Here is a 19,404-nt window from a genome sequence, read left to right on the forward strand (position 1 = left end):
GTGTGCAGGAAACTACATTCCCCAAAACGGGACGTACGAAGACGCACGTTGGCTGACTTGTCCTGACGAGGTGACGTCATTTCTGTCTTGTTGGAAGGTGATTTCACCAGGAAGAGAGTTGCGTTAGCTAGCTATAGAGACAAAACAACAGAAAGTATATCGTGAGTATATTTCGTGGCACGACAAGAGGTGACTAACAGGTAAGAGCATCGCATATTAATAACTGTCGACTATGTTTTAGTTTCACCATTTGCTTTTTGGTAGTCTAACAATAAGCGATTACTTGTTTTTGTACGTTATGTAGCTGACAGTAGATAGCTAGCTACCTAGTTGGCTAACATTTGTTCTGCTCCGAATAGCAAATTGTCCAATGATTATTGGTTATATGTTATTTCTGAAATCTTTCTTGCAAACGTTATTTGATTTTGAAGTAACGTTAACTTACACTATACACAAACTGCACCAACAGACTCTAGCCTGCTCGTTGTCAGATAGGTAGCTCTGTGTTTTATTGTAATTGGTTCTATGCAGAATACAAATGATGAATTATTGGTGACTGGCGTTTGCAAAATTCTAACTTAACTTGCCCAATGTATTGTCATTTTAATGTTCAGTGTTGTTCTTCGGATGCATGACTCTACCGGCTTAGCACTTCATTAGCTAGCGATATTAGCAACAAATGTGATATCTTAATAACGCAGAGGGCGCATCGTTGATGGGCAACTACATACATATTTATAATGACACGCTAATTGAGTCTTGTGATTTGGCGTCACACGTTTTGCTTTAAGATTTTGGTTTTCACGTGACTGTGAAGGAAGTGGGCGTGGGTCTGCAGAAGGCGTGCACCGTACAGTTCTCTGGCGTTCACCGAACAATGAAACCAAGTGCGCATGTTCGCAACCGGTCCGCTCTGAGTCAAATTTTGGTATAAAACGTATGCGTAATTAACAAAGTGTGAGAACCCTGTCAGTTTAAGGTTGATAGCAGGCATCCTCTTCACCACTCCCCCATGCATTCCACAAATCCAGACAGCTGCCCTAGATCAGTGTGTGACGATTTAACAACACATTTATACATGTGGCATCCACAACTCTAAGCAATGCTGGGACCTTTCAGAGTTTGCAAACAGCGGTCACGTGAGTGATCGAAAAATGCACTATTTTCCCGGTTCTTTTGCAGTTAAAAAGCAGAGTCTTATTTTGGCCTGAAGCTTTGCCGATGTCTGTCGTGGAGGAATTCCCGGAGATGGACAGAGCGGACCTCCTAGGGCTGCTCTTTCATGACGAAAGCGCCGGAGCTAACGACGTTTTCTTCCCTGACGGAAGTGCGCTGATGGAGGACTTGTTTTCTGAACAGGATGTGAGCGCTTCCCCCTTTCAGCATTTTGCAGATGAATATCGCTGGCACCCGACATTGCGACGAGTTTCACTTTCATTTTGCTCTTTATTTACCTGTCATTCACCCATACGTGTGGTTCATTTTTAATGGAACAGTGTTAACCCATCCTGCAGTAGATTTGTTAGAGAGAGTATATGTACATACTGAGGGAGAGCAAGTGCGTGCAGAAATCAGCAAAATATAGTATTGTGGTTTCCAAACAAAGGTGGATTTTGGGGTTGTGCATACTTTATATTACAGGCATTTGCTCATTTGGTCCTGTTTGAGAGCCACTGACTTTTGTGGCTGAGGTTTGGGGTTAGTGAACTTTGTGTAAATGACCATGGCCATTTCGGGGCCAAAAGTCACAAATTCCTATTGCCCACAGAATTTAGGGAGCTTGGGCCTATTGGCACCCCACAGAGAGCTTATATGGACCCCTTGTCCGAAGTGACGGTAACTGGTCTGATTCTTCGCTCCGCTTGCAGATGTTTGGCGGCGTTGACACGGACGACTTCCTGTCCAGCCTCCTGGGCGAGGACGACAGCGCCCCCTGCCTGTCGCACTCGCCGCTGGGCAGCGACAGCGGGATATCCGACGACAACAACAACAGCGCCTGCCTCAGCCCCGGGACCAGCGACAGCGACCGGGTCCCCAGCCCCGCCCTCCTGACCGACGTCCAATCGGAGGCAGCGGAGACGGTGCAGACGGACCACTGCTATTCGCTCCAGCAGCACGGCGCCGAGGACACCCTGCAGAGCGTGAGGTCTGAGAAGCCCGACACCGACGTCTTCATCGATTTGGGTACGACTGCGTTCTTCCCGACTGGAACCCCAGTATTTCAAAGGAAAATTCAGGCAAATGTAAAAAAAAAAAAAAAAAAGAAAAAAGTACACTTTAAAGGTGAAAAAATTGTACAGGTCAGACTGCATGTATGTTTTTCTGTATTTTTTTAAATATATGCATAATATTGAATATGTTTATTAGATGTCATAGACAATATAATAAGAAAATATTCGCAATGTATGCATGATTATTTGCCATTCATCGTGTTGGTAAACTATTTGTAAGTTTGTAAATAGTCTTAACGTATTTTGCTGGTTTTGTGTACAGGCTAGTTGATAGCGTTCTAACACTGTGGCGTCATTTGCAGTCTTGCTGCTCTCTCACTCTGTGTGTGAGATGAGAGTAAAACTTTTTCCTCCAAATCAGAAGCCTGGGACAGCAGTGACATGATGGAGGACCATTCTGAGGAAGTTCCCCCCTGCACTCTGGCAATAGAGGACACCCCACAATGCAACAGCCCGAGCCAGGTGTGTTTCTCCACCTTCCAGGTACATTTCTTAAAATGGGTCAAGGCCACGTTATTTTGTCAAGCTGCACATTGCTGATTTTCTTATTTTAGTGTACAGCCCACCTATGATAATGCCTAGGAAGTTAAATCCATATTGTGGTGATTTGGCGCCACCTGGTGTTGTTTGCTTGATAATGCACCTTGTGTTCTTCAGCAAGTTAAATCAAGACTGTTCTTTCTGTTGTCTCAGTTCCAGTTCCAGGAAATTGTCCTGACAGATGAGGAAAGGCGGCTCCTTGCTAAAGAAGGTGCATCTCTACCAGCACACCTGCCTCTTACAAAGGTAAGTTTTTTTTTTCTCTCTCATTGTCTATGCTAACTCTTGGTCTATACAAGTTGCATGCTTTTTTTTGTCTTTTTTTACTGCAGAGTACTGCACCATTTTGCTGTTGAGTTTCGACAGGAGTTTGCTCATAAATGTCCACTACTGAATCCTCCATGTCTGTTGGATGTCTCTGGTTGTAGACAGCCCCAGGGCCAGTTGGCACTATGGTGCAAACCATAATGGTGGTTTGTGACTAGCATGTGCAGCTGTGATTTCTATGGTGGTTTGAGAGTATCCTGATGCAGCTGTGATTTCTATGGTGGTTTAGGAGTATCCTGACGCAGCCGTGATTTCTATGGTGGTTTGAGAGTGTCCTGATGCAGCCGTGATTTCTATGGTGGTTTGAGAGTGTCCTGAAGCAGCTGTGCTTTGCGTCTCTTTCAGGCCGAGGAAAGAACCCTGAAGAGGGTGAGGAGGAAGATCCGGAACAAGCAGTCCGCCCAGGAGAGCAGGAAGAAGAAGAAGGTGTATGTGGATGGCCTGGAGAACAGGTAAAAGAGTGAGAGTAGGTGAAAGAATGTACAGTGAGAAAACAGATAGTTAGGCACTGACTAAATACTGTACATCTATTCCATCGTCAACAGAGCACTTTGATTTGATTGACTGATTGATTTATTGATTGACTGACACTCTCTCAGGGTGGCAGTGTGCACTGCACACAACCTGGAACTGCAGAAGAAAGTCCAACTGCTGCAGAAAGAGAACATGTAAGTATTTATATTGTTATTCGTATTGTTGCCATAGTTATTAATGTTGCAGTTGATGCTATTGTTGTTATTGTAGATGTTGCTGTTTTAGGCATTCTTGCTTGATTTGAGTATAATGTGATGATGGTGTTGATGTTCCTCTGGCCTGCTTGTTTCAGGTCTCTGATTGAGCAGCTGAAGAAGCTGCAGGCCCTTATGAAGCTGTCCACCATGAAGACCAGCACCACCAGCACCTGCATTATGGTGAGATACACAAACCACGCCCCCCCTTGCTCTTTCACACACGCATACACACACACACACACACACACACACACACACACACCGAGCCACCAGCACCTGCATTATGGTGAGATAAACCCCCAAAAATTACACAAACCACACCCCCTCTCACTCACTCACTCACACCACACACACACCGAGCCACCAGCACCTGCATTATGAGATACAACATCAGAAAATAAACAAACCACACCCCCTCTCACACACACACACACACACACAAACACACTGAACCACCACCTGTGTTACACACCACACAGCCGTGCATGCTACACACGTTGCAGAACTCAGTTTTACAGCACACACACGCACGCACACACACACCCACACACAAACAACGTCCATATTTGGACGTTTTCCTGTGTTCCTGAAGCTTGGGGATAGTTCTGAATACGGCCTGATCACCATTGACTTGCAAGCTGCATATCCAGAGGTGAAGGGCCAGGGTTCAAAGGTCAGAGCCCCCACCTTCTATTCGTATGCAGAACCAAGGGGCCTGGCTATATATCACCATACAATAGCCACCACTGACACTCCCTCGTGTGCATTGTCAACATGCACTCACAATGCACAAGCACACTCGCACTCACTCATACACACACACACACACACACATTGTACACGTGCACTTATATCCACACGTACACACACACACACACACACATATACTGTGGACCGGTTACAGGTGTGTTTTTTTTTTTTTTTTTTTTTTTTTTGGGAAATCTCTCCTCCCAGGTGTTCCTGCTCTCCTTCTGCCTGATCATCTTCCCCTCCGTCAACCCCTTTGGGAGCAGCGGGGGTCAGAAGGAGCTCTACACCCCCTCAGGAGGTGAGGGCCGGCCTGCTTTATCCTCCCCTGAATGGGTCGACATCTGGCACCCTCCTCCCAACCTTCCCCCCCTTTCAGGGCTCAATTAGGGTTGCCAGCCACGGCTTGAAATCCTCCGGACCTCATGTCGTCTCATTAGCAGCACGGTCAAACATTTGCCTCTGCAACACAACTGCAGATCATCTGTCGTGTACTTTCTGGTTTCTCTGATGCAGTCTGAGACTTATAACCAAACTGGTTTTGAATTTAGCTGATGCACTAGTATTGTTTTGTCACTTTTTGATTGCGTTTGGGGGAAATGCTGCTTACAGTCCAGTGTTTAGTCGTAGTCTTTTCTGTATTGTGCTTAACAGAATAGTTCTGGGTTGGGGAGTTTTTAATGCTATAAGCCATCAGTTATTGACTCTAGTCTTGTTTATATCCAAACTTGGATTAAATTGAATAGTTTGTCTGGCAACAAGCCTTTTGTTTCTTACTCTACCCCACAATGCAGTGTGCCCACCGAAGGGTCTGGTCCCTGTGGAATGTGTTCTATTGTTTGAAATACTTTAACCCTTTTGCTAGCAGTGTAATTCCTGTATGGCACTGATATTTTTAACATTTACTTAAAAAAATTTTTTTTTACCAACATTCAGAAATAAATATTTTTAAATATTTTAGCAAAATTCTTATGTTTTACATTTGTACATTTTAGTCTGTCATGTTTCATTAAAACTTCACTAGGATTGTTGAGAGTGCTTAAAAAATTTACCAGCATCTAAACAGAACATTTTTCATATCTGTATTTCACCCAGGTTTGATATAGAATGTTTACACGTACTTTCTGAAATGTGCATGTTAACGAACGGGTCTGTTTGTTTGTTTGTTTTTTTTATTTATTATTTTGCCACATGCAGTGCTCTCCAGAACCCTTCGCTCTGTGTCCGTGCTCGACAGCGTCGAGGTCGCGTCGTCTAAAGAGTCAGCCGACGACGAAGAGCCCCTCCTGCTGGCCAAAGTGGAGAACAGCAAGGCCATGTTCTCCGGCAACCAGAACCACACGCCGGACTACCAGCAGGTGGAGCGGCCCGACCCCGAGTCCGGAGTCAACGGCAACTCCTCCTCCGACTTCCCCAGCCCGGCCGGCGCCGAGGTGAAGCCGGGCGCTGGGGGGGGCGCGGGCGTGGCCGAGGGGTCCAGGGGCGGAGCCATGGCCCAGGTGGACTACCAGGTGCCCGGGACCAAGGAGAACTGGATCGACCGAAAACCGACCTCGGTCATAATCCAGCAGCATCGATCAGACGAGATGTAGGAAATGGGGAAATTGGGAGGGGGGGGGGGGGTGCTTCTTCCTGAGGTCTGCTGCAGAAGATTCAGTGGTGGAATATGTATATATGGGGTGGGGTGGGGTGGGGTGGGGGCGGGGGCTTGGGGGAGGTGCTAGTAAATAAGCTTTCCTCCGTGGAGCGTTTTCTGATAGGACAAATAGCCTTCACTGTCTCCCTGGTGGAACTGTTTATGTCTCGTGTTTGCACTTTGCATTCGTCAGACCTCCTCTCTGTCCGTCAGGGCTTCCTGTTAACCGTCACTTTCATTTGCATTTTTATACCCTTGGAAATATATGTGCACATAACACATACAACGTGCAATTTATATACATGCATACGTACGTACATGCATACATACATACATACATACAGATATTTTAATGTTGTGATGGGCATGCTTGCTCAGGTGCCTATAGTGCATGGGTACGGGTGATTATCGTGGGAAAGAGATCTTTGGCCGCATTTGTGATCGATTTTCTTTCAGTCTAAGCCATGCGAAACTTGGCTCTTTAGAAATTAGGCAAGTTTCATTTTGTTTCCCTTGTAGCAAGGGTCTCCGCAGCTTTTACATGTGGTGAGGCAGCCGCGGGCATTCCCTTTCTGGCGCATTGTGTATTCGTTTCATTTTTATAAGTCATAGATCATACTGTTCATTTTTTCTTAAAATTTTTTATTGTGTTCTACGAATGGAACAAACTTATCGAAGGACTGTAAATGTTAACGTGGATGTATATGTGTAATGATTGCTTTAAAAAAAGGGGGAGTTGTGGCATATAAATTAATGTGGTGCTTGAAGCTTGAATCCCAGCTTGTAAACGTACGACAAACACTTGTCCATTTGAGGTAGCTACACATAACGGGGCAGATGGGTAGACTGTGAAACTCAGAAACTGAGTATGGAAATGCAGTACAGATCTGTCCTTTGTGTGTGTATGTATTTGCCCCCCCCCCCCTTTTTAAATTTTTTTTTTTCTTCTGAGATGAGGACATTTATTGTGACCCTATTTGGATGTATCGTGTAATTATAAATGTAGATAAAAATGAAAATGTCATGACCTGTTTGTGACAGTGAAGCATTTTTGTTGTGTAAGATGTTTATGCAGTTATTGGTATTATACCTTCTAGCCTGTTGATCAGATATGCTACTTATGCTATTAAGTATTTGCTGGTATTCCACTGTCTCTGAGGTTGGTCTTTATTACCTGATTTGTTTAGTCTTACAGTATAGCTCTATTGACACATGTTGACATGTGGCCAGTAAGTTTAGTTTTTGTCTCTGAGATTTATGTTCCCATCAATTTTAAATTACATAAAACCATATCGTTGGAGAAGGATGTCCGCGTGTTTTGTTACTCTCGTTCTCGTTCAAAAGTTAATTGGATGCTCAGTTTGTTTAAACTCCATATATAAATATACGAACTGCGGCGATTTTACTTCAGTGTGTTTACACTTTTAAATAATTTTTGGAAATTAGATGCTGTTACTTGCAACTGTAGCGAGACCATTCAGCTGGCAAACACTGCGAAGCGCTATTCTTTGCGTCTTTGAATTATGGCAAAATTCGGCCGGCGAGACACAAGAGGACCTTTGGAAACAATGAAGCCAGCTGGACGGACAACATATGACAGCGCCGCGTGCTCCCCTCCACCCTCCCCGCGGTGAACGTGGCAGATGGCAGAGAGTCGCTGCGCGGACATCTGTGTGCTAAAGGGACCCCTTCTGTGTGCGCCGCGAGATGTCACGGGGCAGAGAGCCGCCATTGTCCTCGCGCCATACACATGCAGATCAGCGGGGTGAGCAGCGTGCTGCAGACGGAGCGAGCAGTCTAGTTGTGATGCAAATGAATTCTAGAGTTTCGGTCACTTATACAAAAACTTGCAATGGGGCATAATTTGCTGATGCATTGTACGAAATATTTTAGTATGCATGCACTAGTTTGCTTCCCCCCCCTATAGAAAGTATCTGGACTGTTGCGGTCTGTTAGCATAACCGAATATGACATGCAATCAATCGTAAAATAAACAATTGAAGATGGATTAACACGACACAGCCTATATACATTTTAGGTTTTTATTGTAGCATTAATCAAACATTTAAGCACGCCATAGTGTAAAAATATCTTCTTAATAACAGTTCAGACTTGTTGCACAACAACTGTCCGAAAAGAGAAAACACCCTCACGGTGTCTTCAAAACTCCATTCTTCAAAACTGTGTCCCTCACGCGACGTTTTCTCCCTTTCACAACAGGAGTAAAACTCGCCACTTCCTTCCCCGCAGTGGTATACCAGGCCGCATCCGCACAAAGGACGGGGGATTTTCTGGCATTAACCGACAGACCGGGGCGACCGCAAGGACCCTCTCTGACCGGTCCTCGCGCTTCCTGGAACTTGATCCCTCGTCAGGAACATCCAGGGATGTGTGGAATCTGCACCATCCTTGTCCGGTGTAGGATGATTATTCCTTCAGGTTTACAGCATCTCAGCGGAAAGTTGTAAAGTCCCGGTTCAGCGCTCAAGGAGAGTGATTTCAGGCACCCAGTCGTTCAGGCTGCGGCTTTCCTCGCAGAACAGGTGCAGCTTCTCCAGAGCTGGGTCCTTCCACGAATCCTCATTTGGGTTCTGTTTCAAAAGAAGGGGAGATGACATTAGTATCACAGGCAAAACATGTCATCTAGTTTAGCATCAGGTTTTACACAGTCGAATAGTGGTTTAAAAAAAATAACAGTGCTTACCGTGATCAGAACGCAGTGGGCATCTTCAAGATCGCCGGCTTTGTCGCCCAAGATCTCCACAAGTCGCTGCAGGTCGTTCACTCTGACGATGCTGATGTCGTTGTCGAAGCAGAACGCCTGGATAAGCGTGAAATGGATCTGCAGAGCGATGTCACACTCGTACTCCTCATCGGTAGCCAAGACGCAGAAAGAAACGCTGTCTGGGTCACTGAAAGATAAAATTAAATGGAACATTAGTGCACTGTACACGAGCACGCCCTTGCTTTAATCACAAACATGAACCACGTCCCTGGTTGCAGTATAGATTATCAGGAGTAATACTTACACATTCATGACTTTAGCGGACTCGTAGACGCCGATCGTAAGGCACTCGTTGTTCTTAGCCGAAACCAAAACTTCTTCTAGTGCCTTCCCAGTGGACTGTGGTCTCACGGCGGTCTCTTGAACCAAGACTTCTTCCAGAGTCATGTTGATATGGATAGAGTTCCAGATGGTTTCGTGATTCGTCGTAAATCCTTAGTAGCTCGAAGCTGTGTGAAATGCCTGTGCCGCAGACTGAGACTTTATACCCTGCAGCCCGTGGCTGCAACGAATGTCCTGCATTCTGATTGGCGGCCTGAGCGGCGTATTGGTATGCTAATGCTATTGTCACCCTGGCTCGTGGCAGATTGATGAGGTTTCCCTAATGTCACCTCTTTTGTCCGCCGTTACGCACTGTGCCCTTTTTTTCTCCATCGGCTGAAATAATTTTTGATTAACGACCTACACAACTGTGGAGTTATGCTGTTTGACCTACCACAACAGCCAAAATAGTTATAACGACTCCAATTCATTACCAGTACTTTTTTACTATTTTATTTTAACATAAGTAGTGGTTGCACAGTCATACAGATACCATGGTTACTTCATCCAACTGCAATTTTTAAAACGGTTATAGCTTGCGCTCCTGTTGGCCTGTGTATACAATTTTTTTAAACCGGTGTCAGAATAACATGAAAACGAATGAATCCACGGAGGGTTACCAGGAGCCCGCATAACGCCCCGTGCCAGCCCATCCCCTGCGGCAGGTGGAGCTTGGGCCCTCACTGAAGAAGTTGGCTGAATGGATTCCATTGTGCTCGAGCCAATCTGAAATCACAGCTATTATTAGCTCTGCTTTACAAATGCAAATGAGACGCGTGTGCTGCACGCAATCTGCTGGACACATGACAACAAACCCGAAACCACAAGTTTATACTACGTACATCTACGTACACGTTTATTTAAAACCAATTGTTTTAAATGTATTGCCATCTTCCACCAATTGTAAAAAGATTGTTTGATGAAGGCGATTGGACATACTGACCCAGAAGTCCAGGCATAACTTCCCCACAAGCTCAACTATTTAACTGTTTAATATCAGTTTATATTAAGCGCTATTGATTACAAGAAAAATAAAGCTACTTTAATTGAGGACACCAATTGCGCGAACGAGGCAGTATAGGGGTAATTGCATTCATATTTTTAGAATCTTAATGAAATAACAAAAAATCGTAAATGTTAGCAATAATAAGAGTTGAGGGATTGAAACCTACCATCCCCCATCTTTACGAGTGTCCCTCCTTCAGCAGATGGAGAAGTGTCGCTATGAAGAGGCAACAAAAAAAAAAAAAACCCCATAATAGCCCAGACCTCCAGATGCTGCTGCGTGCCTGTCCATTGTTCCGCGAGCCTTTACAAATGTAGAGCAGCGCGTGCCGTGAACTAACTTCGATAATATTCAACAGAACTGAAAATAATCGGCCAGCGACTTTTGCATTGTGAACCAGTCTCTTCAACACAGTAAAGGGAGGTGCCATGCGGCTCATCGTTTTCACTTCGCAAGATAGGCCTCCGCCCGAGATGCATGCAAACAAACAAACGCTGCAAGTGTCTATAGTCGCCTGTTTACTAAACAGAGCGGCATATAGCCACATAGCCTATGGGAGACAATGCATGACCCATGCAATATCTCCCAAAGTTGCTTGTTTACGGTGCGCAATAGTTGGAATGTAGTCTGTGATCAAATTCAGTGGCTTCTTGATAGGCGCGTGCCGCCCTTCTGAAAAGGTTCATGCCAGTAGTGCCATTCAAATAAAAAGTGCCTGTTTACTACCTCGACCAATGACAACATTTGATAAAGATTTAAGAACACAGCTGCACCACGCTACAAAGCTGTATAGACTATTATGTAAATAGTATGTGTCAGTCAAATTATAATCAATTGCATTCTAGAAAAGAATTTTAACAAGGTCGATGCCAGCAGTGCTATTCAAGTAAGTGTCTGCAGACAACTTAAAGCAATGACAGCATTTACCAAAGATTTCAGGTTACAACCCGTAATTAAGTTGCAGTAGGCCACAAAGCTCTGTGCTATGTCAATAGTCTAGGAGTCTAATTAAAACCAAGACCTCGACATTTACTTGTTCACAGTTTTCGTGGCGCGTGTTGAGGCGCTTGTCGTAGCGCATGTCACCATGGCAATAGCTGGCCGCCCGCACACCTAGAAAGTGCAAACTTGCGATTTTATCTTTTTTCTTTAAGTGGCGCGTGCTGGTCGATACCAACCTCAGTCACATCTGCGGACCGAAAAGAGATGGGGGGGGGTTGCCCTACCCCCCATTTTAAACAAAATAACCACGACTGACAGGTGGTCGGGGTGCCAAACCATCCGAGCGAACAGAACGAGCAGGCCGCACTCTGCGCAAATCTGACCGATCTCTACAGATGCAAATTAGCCGCGCGTGCGTTGCATTAATTGTCTGGCAATGTCACAAAGTTGTCTGGAAATATCAGCTAGTGAAATATCGACAAGTCATATCTTTAAAATTCGACTCTCGCATTGCCATGCCTTGCCAGTTACCCCAGAAATGGTTATCTGTGTGTTAAGGTTTTTTTGCACTCGTTTTATGCAATGCAACATCCCGAAATAAATTATCCTTCTGTGGAAAGCCTTATCATGCTTAGACGGCGCATTTTAACACGACTTGTGTAATATCTTTCTCATTGTTTATTTAAACTGTTATGATCGCTATTCTATTTCCGTTTATTTCTATTTCTACTTTCATGCGTCCACTTTATTTAAATACTTGATTGCGTATTGCTAATTAAAGCATACAGGTGCAGCTGTATCTATTGCAGAATTTAAGACAGGGGTGGCGCATGCTGACCTCGGGCCCTACCCCCCATTTTGGCAGATGGAGCCGGGTGGCTCCAAGGAAAAAGAAAAAAAAAAGTTAGGAGACATTCCAGATGCCACGCGCCGAGGCTGGACTATTGTCCAATAAGGAACCTTTAGAAATGCAAAGCAGGAACGCGTGCCATCGACAATCTGCCTGCTAAATTCAACCTTTGCTTGATTCAAGATTTTAGACAGCGCTATTTATATAATTCCTCTCTTCAATATTTAGTGTTAATTTAACTCTTAAGTCCAAAAAGGATCCAATGTACTGCGTCGGAGTTGTGTCATTGTATGCTATCTCTAGATGCATGGTAATAAGCATATATATATATATATATATATATATATATATATATATGTATATTCAAATAAAACCTACAGAATAATTTTTGGGAAGGCGCAAAATGGAACATAAGTCAGTTTTTTGTTTTATCGTTTCATCCAGATAAAAAACATAGGCCTACTGGAATAACATTTCTACGAGAAGTGCAATTAAAACTCTGCCACACTTCTGCCCTTATGTCTACACATAGGCAAATAAAGGGAGAGAAAAAAAAACTTTTGATTCTGTCATAATTCTCCGTGACTGCTGGTTTTTCTTCCAAAAAGCTCTATGGGCACGCGCCTGACCGGAGGTCACCCATTGTCTTCATGGAACCAATCAGCGCAGCCGTTGCAAAACTTCAGTTGGATCCTGAGTATATATAAGCTGTACCCTGGGCTAAGGTTTGACACAAAGCGCACTTGTGTAACTGTACTTGTCTACCTCGATCGTTATCCTACCTCACTCCAACTGAAAGATGCAGAGTCCAGGGAAATCTCTGACCGAGGCACTGGTCTCCGCTCATACCGAGGACCGCCTCACCATTGGTGTTTACGAGTCTGCAAAAATAATGAACGAGTAAGTAAACTACATCGAGCTACTGAAATTATTTAATTATTGACAATGCAATACTTTGATCTGTGATTATATGAACAGTCACTAAAACTTTTTCTTATTAAATTTTTTTCAGTGATCCAGACAGCGTTTCGTTCTGCGTCTTGGCTACCGATGAGGAGTACGAGTGTGACATCGCTCTGCAGATCCATTTCACCCTGATCCAGGCGTTCTGCTTCGACAACGACATCAGCATCGTCAGAGTGAACGACCTGCAGCGACTTGTGGAGATCTTGGGCGACAAAGCCGGCGATCTTGAAGATGCCCACTGCGTTCTGATCACGGTAAGCACTGTTATTTTTTTAAATGACTATTCGACTGAGTATAAAACTTGAGGATAAACTAGATGACATGTTTTGCCTGTGATGCTAATGTGTTATTTCCCTTTATTTTGAAACAGAACCCAAATGAGGATTCGTGGAAGGACCCAGCTCTGGAGAAGCTGCACCTGTTCTGCGAGGAAAGCCGCAGCCTGAACGACTGGGTGCCTGAAATCACTCTCCTTGAGCGCTGAACCGGGACTTTACAACTTTCCGCTGAGATGCTGTAAACCTGAAGGAATAATCATCCTACACCGGACAAGGATGGTGCAGATTCCACACATCCCTGGATGCTCCCGAGGAGGGATTAAGTTCCAGGAAACGCGAGGACCCGTCAGAGAGGGTCCTTGCGGTCGCCCCGGTCTGTCGGTTAATGCCAGAAAACCCCCGCGTCCTTTGTGCGGATGCGGCCTGGTATACCACTGCGGGGAAGGAAGTGGCGAGTTTTACTCCTGTTGTGAAAAGGGAGAAAACGTCGCGCGAGGGACCTGAGAGCGTGCGGGGCTCATTTAAAGACTTCACGTTCCGTTAAAGGTGCTAAAAAGCCATCAAAAGGATGAGCAGAATACGTCAGAGGATTACAATGGACATTATGACAAAACATTTCTGAAGTTAACCCTGCTGAGTGGAAAAGACTTGTACGGCACGGCTAACGTGTTTTGTGGGGCAATCGTGACGTGCTCCTGAAATAAGACGTTGACCCATCACTGAAGTTCTGACTTGCAAGTTGCGCCCGCCTTGGTCATGCATGTTGTGAAATAATAAAACAATGAACTACATTATTTGTGTGATAGCATTTCTCTCAATCTCAAACTGTTTGAATTTCCAGTGAGTAAAAAAAAAAGCATGCCGATTCGGAGGGTGCAGTCTAAATATATTATACACGTATAATTATTATAAGTATTATCATTTCAGATCAGCCACTAAACCAAGTGAATACTCACACGTTCGTTAAAACCTTACACGTATAATACCACTTTCACCACTAGATGGCAGTCCTTACAACTAAATCAACGCATTGCAGCAGGGACACTCAAATAGGGCTCTCTAGAAACCACCAATCCCGCTGGTTTTCTTTCTTCCCCTCTAATCAGAACTGATTTAAACCTGGGACACCAGGTGAGTTAAATCTCTGGCCAATCAATAGCATTAATAGATCGATTAAATTAATAAAGTAGGAAATAAAAACTGCCTACTACTGGCTCCTGGGCCATAGTCCATATTTAAGTATCCCTGTCTTAATACAGCCCAGTTCTTCCCACTCCAAAACGCCTACAAAACACCTCATCTTCTGTTTCAGGGTGACCTAGTACATCCAATGCTGTGTCTGTAAACAGCATTTTGGTTTTCTAGTAAAAAAAAGAAAATAAACTTTGCCAGGCACATAACATTATTTTATCATCAGCAACAATGACCAAATTCACCAACTGGTGCATGGAGACAAGTGAAATGTGTGCCCAGCTATATACGCACATTTCAGAACACAGATATGAACCAGAAATGCACATTATGCATTTCTGCAAGAGGTCTGCCAGGACATCTGATTCAGGGAATTGCAGCAGGAGGGCCACAGGGTTCTGCTGGTTCTCACTGTGAAGCCTGCACTTCGTTGATCAATGAAAGCAGTTGAACGCACCCTCAAATCACCTCACCTGGTTTCAATTGGTTGATGATTTTAAGGTGAGAACTGCGAAACAATGGTGGCGTCAAAAACTGATTACTTGCTTCTCATTGAGAATACAGCATGTACACAACTTTTATGCAACTTACATAATCAAGAGTAGGTGAGTAAGGTACTTAACCTGCATTGCTTCAGTATATATCCAGCTGTATAAATGGATACAATGTAAAAATGCTATGTAAAAGTTGTGTAAGTCGCTCTGGATAAGAGCGTCTGCTAAATGCCTGTAATGTAATGTAATGAGTAAGCTGTTGCAGACACAGCCCATGGGTTTGACCCACTATTGTCCTCTTGTACATAATGTGCTAAATGCACCTCTCGTTGCCGTGGTAACCCCGATTGTGTTAGATTATACGACCAGGAGTGAATTGCTAGCTGTACCTGAGAAATATCTGTGCAGGCCGTGGATGTTGTTTGGGCCTCTAGCCCTGTATTTGGAGCATTCGTTGCAGTGTGCCGGTGGCCCCCTTTCCTGTTTCAGTCCACCTGTGAAAGTGTCGACTGTGCGTACGGTATCTTTGCGGAGAGGGAACCGATGAACCCTTTGGGATGGCACGGGGCTCGGCTTAGGGGTAGCTAGGCCCTGACGGTGCGAAACTGTTCCGCTCTGAACGGTCACCGGAACCGTCACTTCAAGTGGCCTCACCGTGACTCATTTTCACATCATCATCCATTTGGGGCAAAGGTCATGTTCGTTGAACACCAGCAGAGGGCGCCTTTTGTCTTGTTTTCTTACTTTTTGCAACTTTACGATTAGTAGCCTAGTCCATTTGTTTTACTTCGATGCAATGAAAACAACCTAATGTTTACATATGGGACACCATAGCATTTTAAAACAAATTATAGCATTTTTAAAACAAGAAAACTTTGCTTCAGTGCCCTTAAACTTTAAGGGCGCTGCAGAAAAAAGAAAACAAACACGAACAGATATAGGGACGGGTTTCACAAGAATAATCAGCTTGATATCACACAATCGCTGATCATTCTTACAACATGTTCTTGTGATTAACCTACTTTTACTATAAATAGCAAATTATGAGCTTCAGTTCAATAACCTCAATACTGCTCATTCAGTGCAGCAACCTCAATACTGCTTAATGCCACTTTTACAGACGCTATGATGGTAACAAAATACTGAGACAATTCGAACCGCATACGGTGAATTATTCTACGGGACAATAAAAGCAGTCTTTCAGACACGTGCCACTGTGGACGTGCGCGCAGCTGTTTCTGAAAGAAGAAGGGATAAAAAGTAATCGCAAGATCTCTGAGGCGCTGGAAGCCCGAACGAATAGTGGCCATCCTCCCCCCAACCTCACAGCGCGAGCGGCAGGTGGAACACGGCAGCTATTGTGACTCGAACCCGAGTATCCTGGGCGTAAATCGCCACACGCCAAAGTCTGGCAATTATACGGGCCCCTTTACAAATGCAAAACAGCGGCGCGTGCTCTGCGCAACCTGTTACCCCATTTCTGCAGACAAACTCACACAAACTAACAGGAGGGGGGTTATTAAGCAAAACCTTGAAATACCGACAGCTAAAACAACAACTCAGGAACTTGGATTAAAATGAAGTATTTGCAGTAAAATCAATGAGTGCAACAGTAAATGTTGCGCTTTGCAAAGTTTTCGTGTGTAGTCTGTATTTTATAACAGGTTGATCGTTAGCCAAGCCTTAGAAGTTTAAATAAACAGCAAAGTTCCAAGGGAGAACAGGGTTAAAGCCAAGTCATCGCAGGTGCAAAATGATTGGGAATTGCGCCCGCGTACCGTACATTTGAAGTTTTTTTTGTGCTGTTGGTAAATCTCTTTGATGCAATTACTAAAGGCAAGCCAGGGTCTGCCCGGTAACCACGATGACAAAGAGAACGCTCAAGGTTCCGCCCCCACGTGGGGTGCTGACACGCGCCGCTGTAATTACTACGGGTGATATTTGCATCGTTTGTGTCCTCTGAGCCAATCGGCGGAGGCAAGCGCGGAACACCCAGCCCACTGCCGAGAAACACAGCTCGAGGACTATAAAAGCCATGACAGCCGCATAGAGCCCCACAAACGAACTGAACTGTAGAAAGAACGAACGGGACTGTAGAGAAACCGAACAGCGCATCTCGTTTCCAACAATAACTGGATATTAATTATGACTCTGGAAGAGCTGCGTGGACAGGAGAGCACAACCGAAGCCAGTGACAGGTAAATACGAACTCTACAGCATTATTGATACACGTTTTTGGTGGAAACAAATTGACAAATGGAATGTTTTTCAATTGCCATTCTGCGGCACGAGTCTCAGCTTGGACAGTATCTGTAATTTACTTAGCCTTACTGTATAGCTGCAACAGTAGCGGAACATTATTTGTGACCAATTTCTCCCCGATCTTATTGCTTTCAGAATGCAGTGTGCTGGCGGTGCCCTCGAGGAGCTTTTGGTCTCTGCAAAGAAGCAGGACTGCCTGACAGTTGGCGTCTACGAATCTGCGAAAGTCATGAATGTGTAAGTACGAATGTCTGCAGCGCTGTCTTTCGATGCACGTGCTCGCCAACTGTCTGCGTTTTTTCTTTAAAAAAGGAAGCCGGCGCTCAACCATTTTCTGCGTTCTCTTCTGCAGTGATCCCGACAGCGTGGCTTTCTGCGTGCTGGCCACGGACGAGGAGTACGAGTGCGACATCGCCCTGCAAATCCACTTCACGCTGATCCAGGCATTTTGCTTCGACAACGACATCAACGTGGTCCGGGTTAACGACATCGAGCGCCTGGCCGACATCCTGGGCAGTGAGGAGTCCGGGGAACCGAAGGATGCTCACTGCATACTAGTCACGGTGTGTACTATCTCTCTCTGTTCCACTCTCATTCCTGCATGAATTCTTACGCTCGTTCTTTTGGCGCGTGCTACCTCCCTGCTCTGGCACTAATCGCGGGTTTTTGTTGTTGTGTCTGCCGTTAACAGAGCTCAGAGGATGACTCGTGGAAAGGTTCCGCTCTGGAGAAACTGAGCGTGTTCTGCGAGGAGAGCCGCAGCGTGTACGAGTGGGTGCCCGCCATCACTCTCCCCGAGCGCTGAGCGTGTGCGCCTCAGGCGATGAAGATGATGAAGATGATGATGATTACAATGATAAAAAAAGATGGCGATGGTGAAGAAGAACCGCTCTCGAGTGTGACGCCATCCCACCGGGACAGGTGGATGACCCTTCGGCAAACCGTCCGGGAAATCTTTGGGGGGGATTATCCCACCGGAGGGATCGGATGAAACGCAGATTGGCCCGTTGCGTTCTGGAAGTGGTGCTGGGACTTGGTGCGGTAGAAGTCCATGGAGGAGGAGGGGGGGACCCGTGAGGGATGGCTCGTGCTAACCCATCCCCCAAAAGACTGACCTGGGGGGCTGGCTGGGGTGTAAAAGTGGGGTCCCCCTTGGTGACTACTGAGAAAAGTGACTCTCGGACTATTGAAACAACTGGATTGTGGATGTTTGAGTTTTTGGGGGTGAAACTTTTGAAATTGCCAAGGAGAAACGAAAGAAGATGAATCTTATGAAGAGTGAGAACAATGTGGGGGGGGGGGGGGGAAGGAAAGCAACAAGCTGACTGTGAAAGGCAAAGACTATGAACTTTGATGCAGCTGTGCAAATGTTTGTGCAGGGGTAGGGTTTTTTGTACGTGATTTCAAATACTTTTTATTTTTTTTTATTTTTTATACACGTGGAGCAGACCGAAGTGTCGGATGAACTCTGTGACAGTGAGCTGCTCTGTAGCAGCAGCACGTGGGCTCTGCAGATCTTTGATTCACTGCCTGTTGCTCATACTCCTGCCTCACACACACACACACACACACGCACACGCAGACGCAGACTTATGCAAGCTTCCATGTGTCACTTGTGTTCGGCCTGTATTGAAACTGTGCACTGACCTCATCATGTGCTTTGCAATAAATATTTGAAACGTTACCCCTGAGTCATGCACTGTGGGCGTTATTCTGCAGCCCTGTCATTGTCCGCTGGTAAGCGGTGATTTCTCCCCGGTTTTTTTGTTTTGTTACACTCTTACAGGAATAATAGCAGGGTGTGGGTGGTTTGCGTGGGGGGGGGGGGGGTATGGGGGGTTGATGATGACACTGGACTGGCAGAGGATGGTGAACTTCTGAGGGTGGGCACAAAGGGTCTCTTTCCCCCCCTTTGCAAGTGGGCAGGTCATCGGGGCGGGGGGGGGGGGGGGGGGGGGGTTGTTGCCAGGCAACAATGGAGCGGTGGCACACGCTGCCCTGGCTTGGCTCACGCTCCTTGGTACCCGCTCGCCAGATGCCCCGTGAGAACAGCTTGCGCGACCGCGAGGGTTGGGTTGGGTTGGGTTGGGTTGGGGG

The 19,404-nt window shown here is 45.4% G+C and overlaps 4 protein-coding genes across 11 annotated transcripts; 3 read left to right on the forward strand and 1 right to left on the reverse strand.

Annotated features, from left to right (window-relative positions):
• Positions 1-42: 42 nt before the first annotated feature.
• Positions 43-7,512, forward strand: creb3l3l (cAMP responsive element binding protein 3-like 3 like). Of its 4 annotated transcripts, none has more exons than XM_035379001.1 (10): positions 43-200; positions 1,183-1,362; positions 1,869-2,184; positions 2,596-2,714; positions 2,919-3,017; positions 3,444-3,550; positions 3,698-3,766; positions 3,925-4,009; positions 4,784-4,877; positions 5,774-7,512. In XM_035379001.1, exons 2-10 carry the CDS (start codon positions 1,222-1,224, stop codon positions 6,166-6,168), a joined length of 1,425 nt encoding a protein of 474 aa, XP_035234892.1. In that variant the 5' UTR covers positions 43-200; positions 1,183-1,221; the 3' UTR covers positions 6,169-7,512. The 4 variants fall into 4 exon arrangements, with proteins under 4 accessions (XP_035234892.1, XP_035234891.1, XP_035234894.1 ...); XM_035379000.1 differs by having other exon boundaries at positions 46-200; positions 2,593-2,714; XM_035379003.1 differs by having other exon boundaries at positions 49-200; positions 2,596-2,693.
• Positions 7,513-8,241: 729 nt separating this feature from the next.
• On the reverse strand, positions 8,242-12,983 carry LOC118206371 (growth arrest and DNA damage-inducible protein GADD45 gamma-like). Of its 4 annotated transcripts, XM_035379009.1 has the most exons (6): positions 12,899-12,974; positions 10,491-10,540; positions 9,939-10,044; positions 9,242-9,371; positions 8,917-9,124; positions 8,242-8,803 (listed from the first exon to the last, which is right to left on the reverse strand). In XM_035379009.1, the coding sequence occupies exons 2-6, from the start codon at positions 10,491-10,493 to the stop codon at positions 8,690-8,692; spliced, it is 561 nt and encodes a 186-aa protein (XP_035234900.1). In that variant the 5' UTR covers positions 10,494-10,540; positions 12,899-12,974; the 3' UTR covers positions 8,242-8,689. The 4 variants fall into 4 exon arrangements, with proteins under 4 accessions (XP_035234900.1, XP_035234901.1, XP_035234903.1 ...); XM_035379010.1 differs by lacking the exon at positions 10,491-10,540 and having other exon boundaries at positions 12,899-12,957; XM_035379012.1 differs by lacking the exons at positions 9,939-10,044; positions 10,491-10,540 and having other exon boundaries at positions 12,899-12,983.
• LOC118206373 (growth arrest and DNA damage-inducible protein GADD45 gamma-like) lies at positions 12,868-14,145 on the forward strand. The gene is made up of 3 exons (XM_035379015.1): positions 12,868-13,016; positions 13,129-13,336; positions 13,453-14,145. Exons 1-3 carry the CDS (start codon positions 12,916-12,918, stop codon positions 13,564-13,566), a joined length of 423 nt encoding a protein of 140 aa, XP_035234906.1. The 5' UTR covers positions 12,868-12,915; the 3' UTR covers positions 13,567-14,145.
• A 921-nt stretch (positions 14,146-15,066) lies between these two features.
• gadd45ga (growth arrest and DNA-damage-inducible, gamma a) lies at positions 15,067-18,991 on the forward strand. Of its 2 annotated transcripts, none has more exons than XM_035379014.1 (4): positions 15,067-15,156; positions 17,443-17,544; positions 17,660-17,870; positions 17,999-18,991. In XM_035379014.1, exons 2-4 carry the CDS (start codon positions 17,444-17,446, stop codon positions 18,110-18,112), a joined length of 426 nt encoding a protein of 141 aa, XP_035234905.1. In that variant the 5' UTR covers positions 15,067-15,156; position 17,443; the 3' UTR covers positions 18,113-18,991. The 2 variants fall into 2 exon arrangements, with proteins under 2 accessions (XP_035234905.1, XP_035234904.1); XM_035379013.1 differs by lacking the exon at positions 15,067-15,156 and adding an exon at positions 16,971-17,243.
• Positions 18,992-19,404: the final 413 nt, after the last annotated feature.

The sequence above is a fragment of the Anguilla anguilla genome, chromosome 10 (assembly GCF_013347855.1).
Source record: "Anguilla anguilla isolate fAngAng1 chromosome 10, fAngAng1.pri, whole genome shotgun sequence".
Lineage (NCBI taxonomy): Eukaryota > Metazoa > Chordata > Actinopteri > Anguilliformes > Anguillidae > Anguilla > Anguilla anguilla.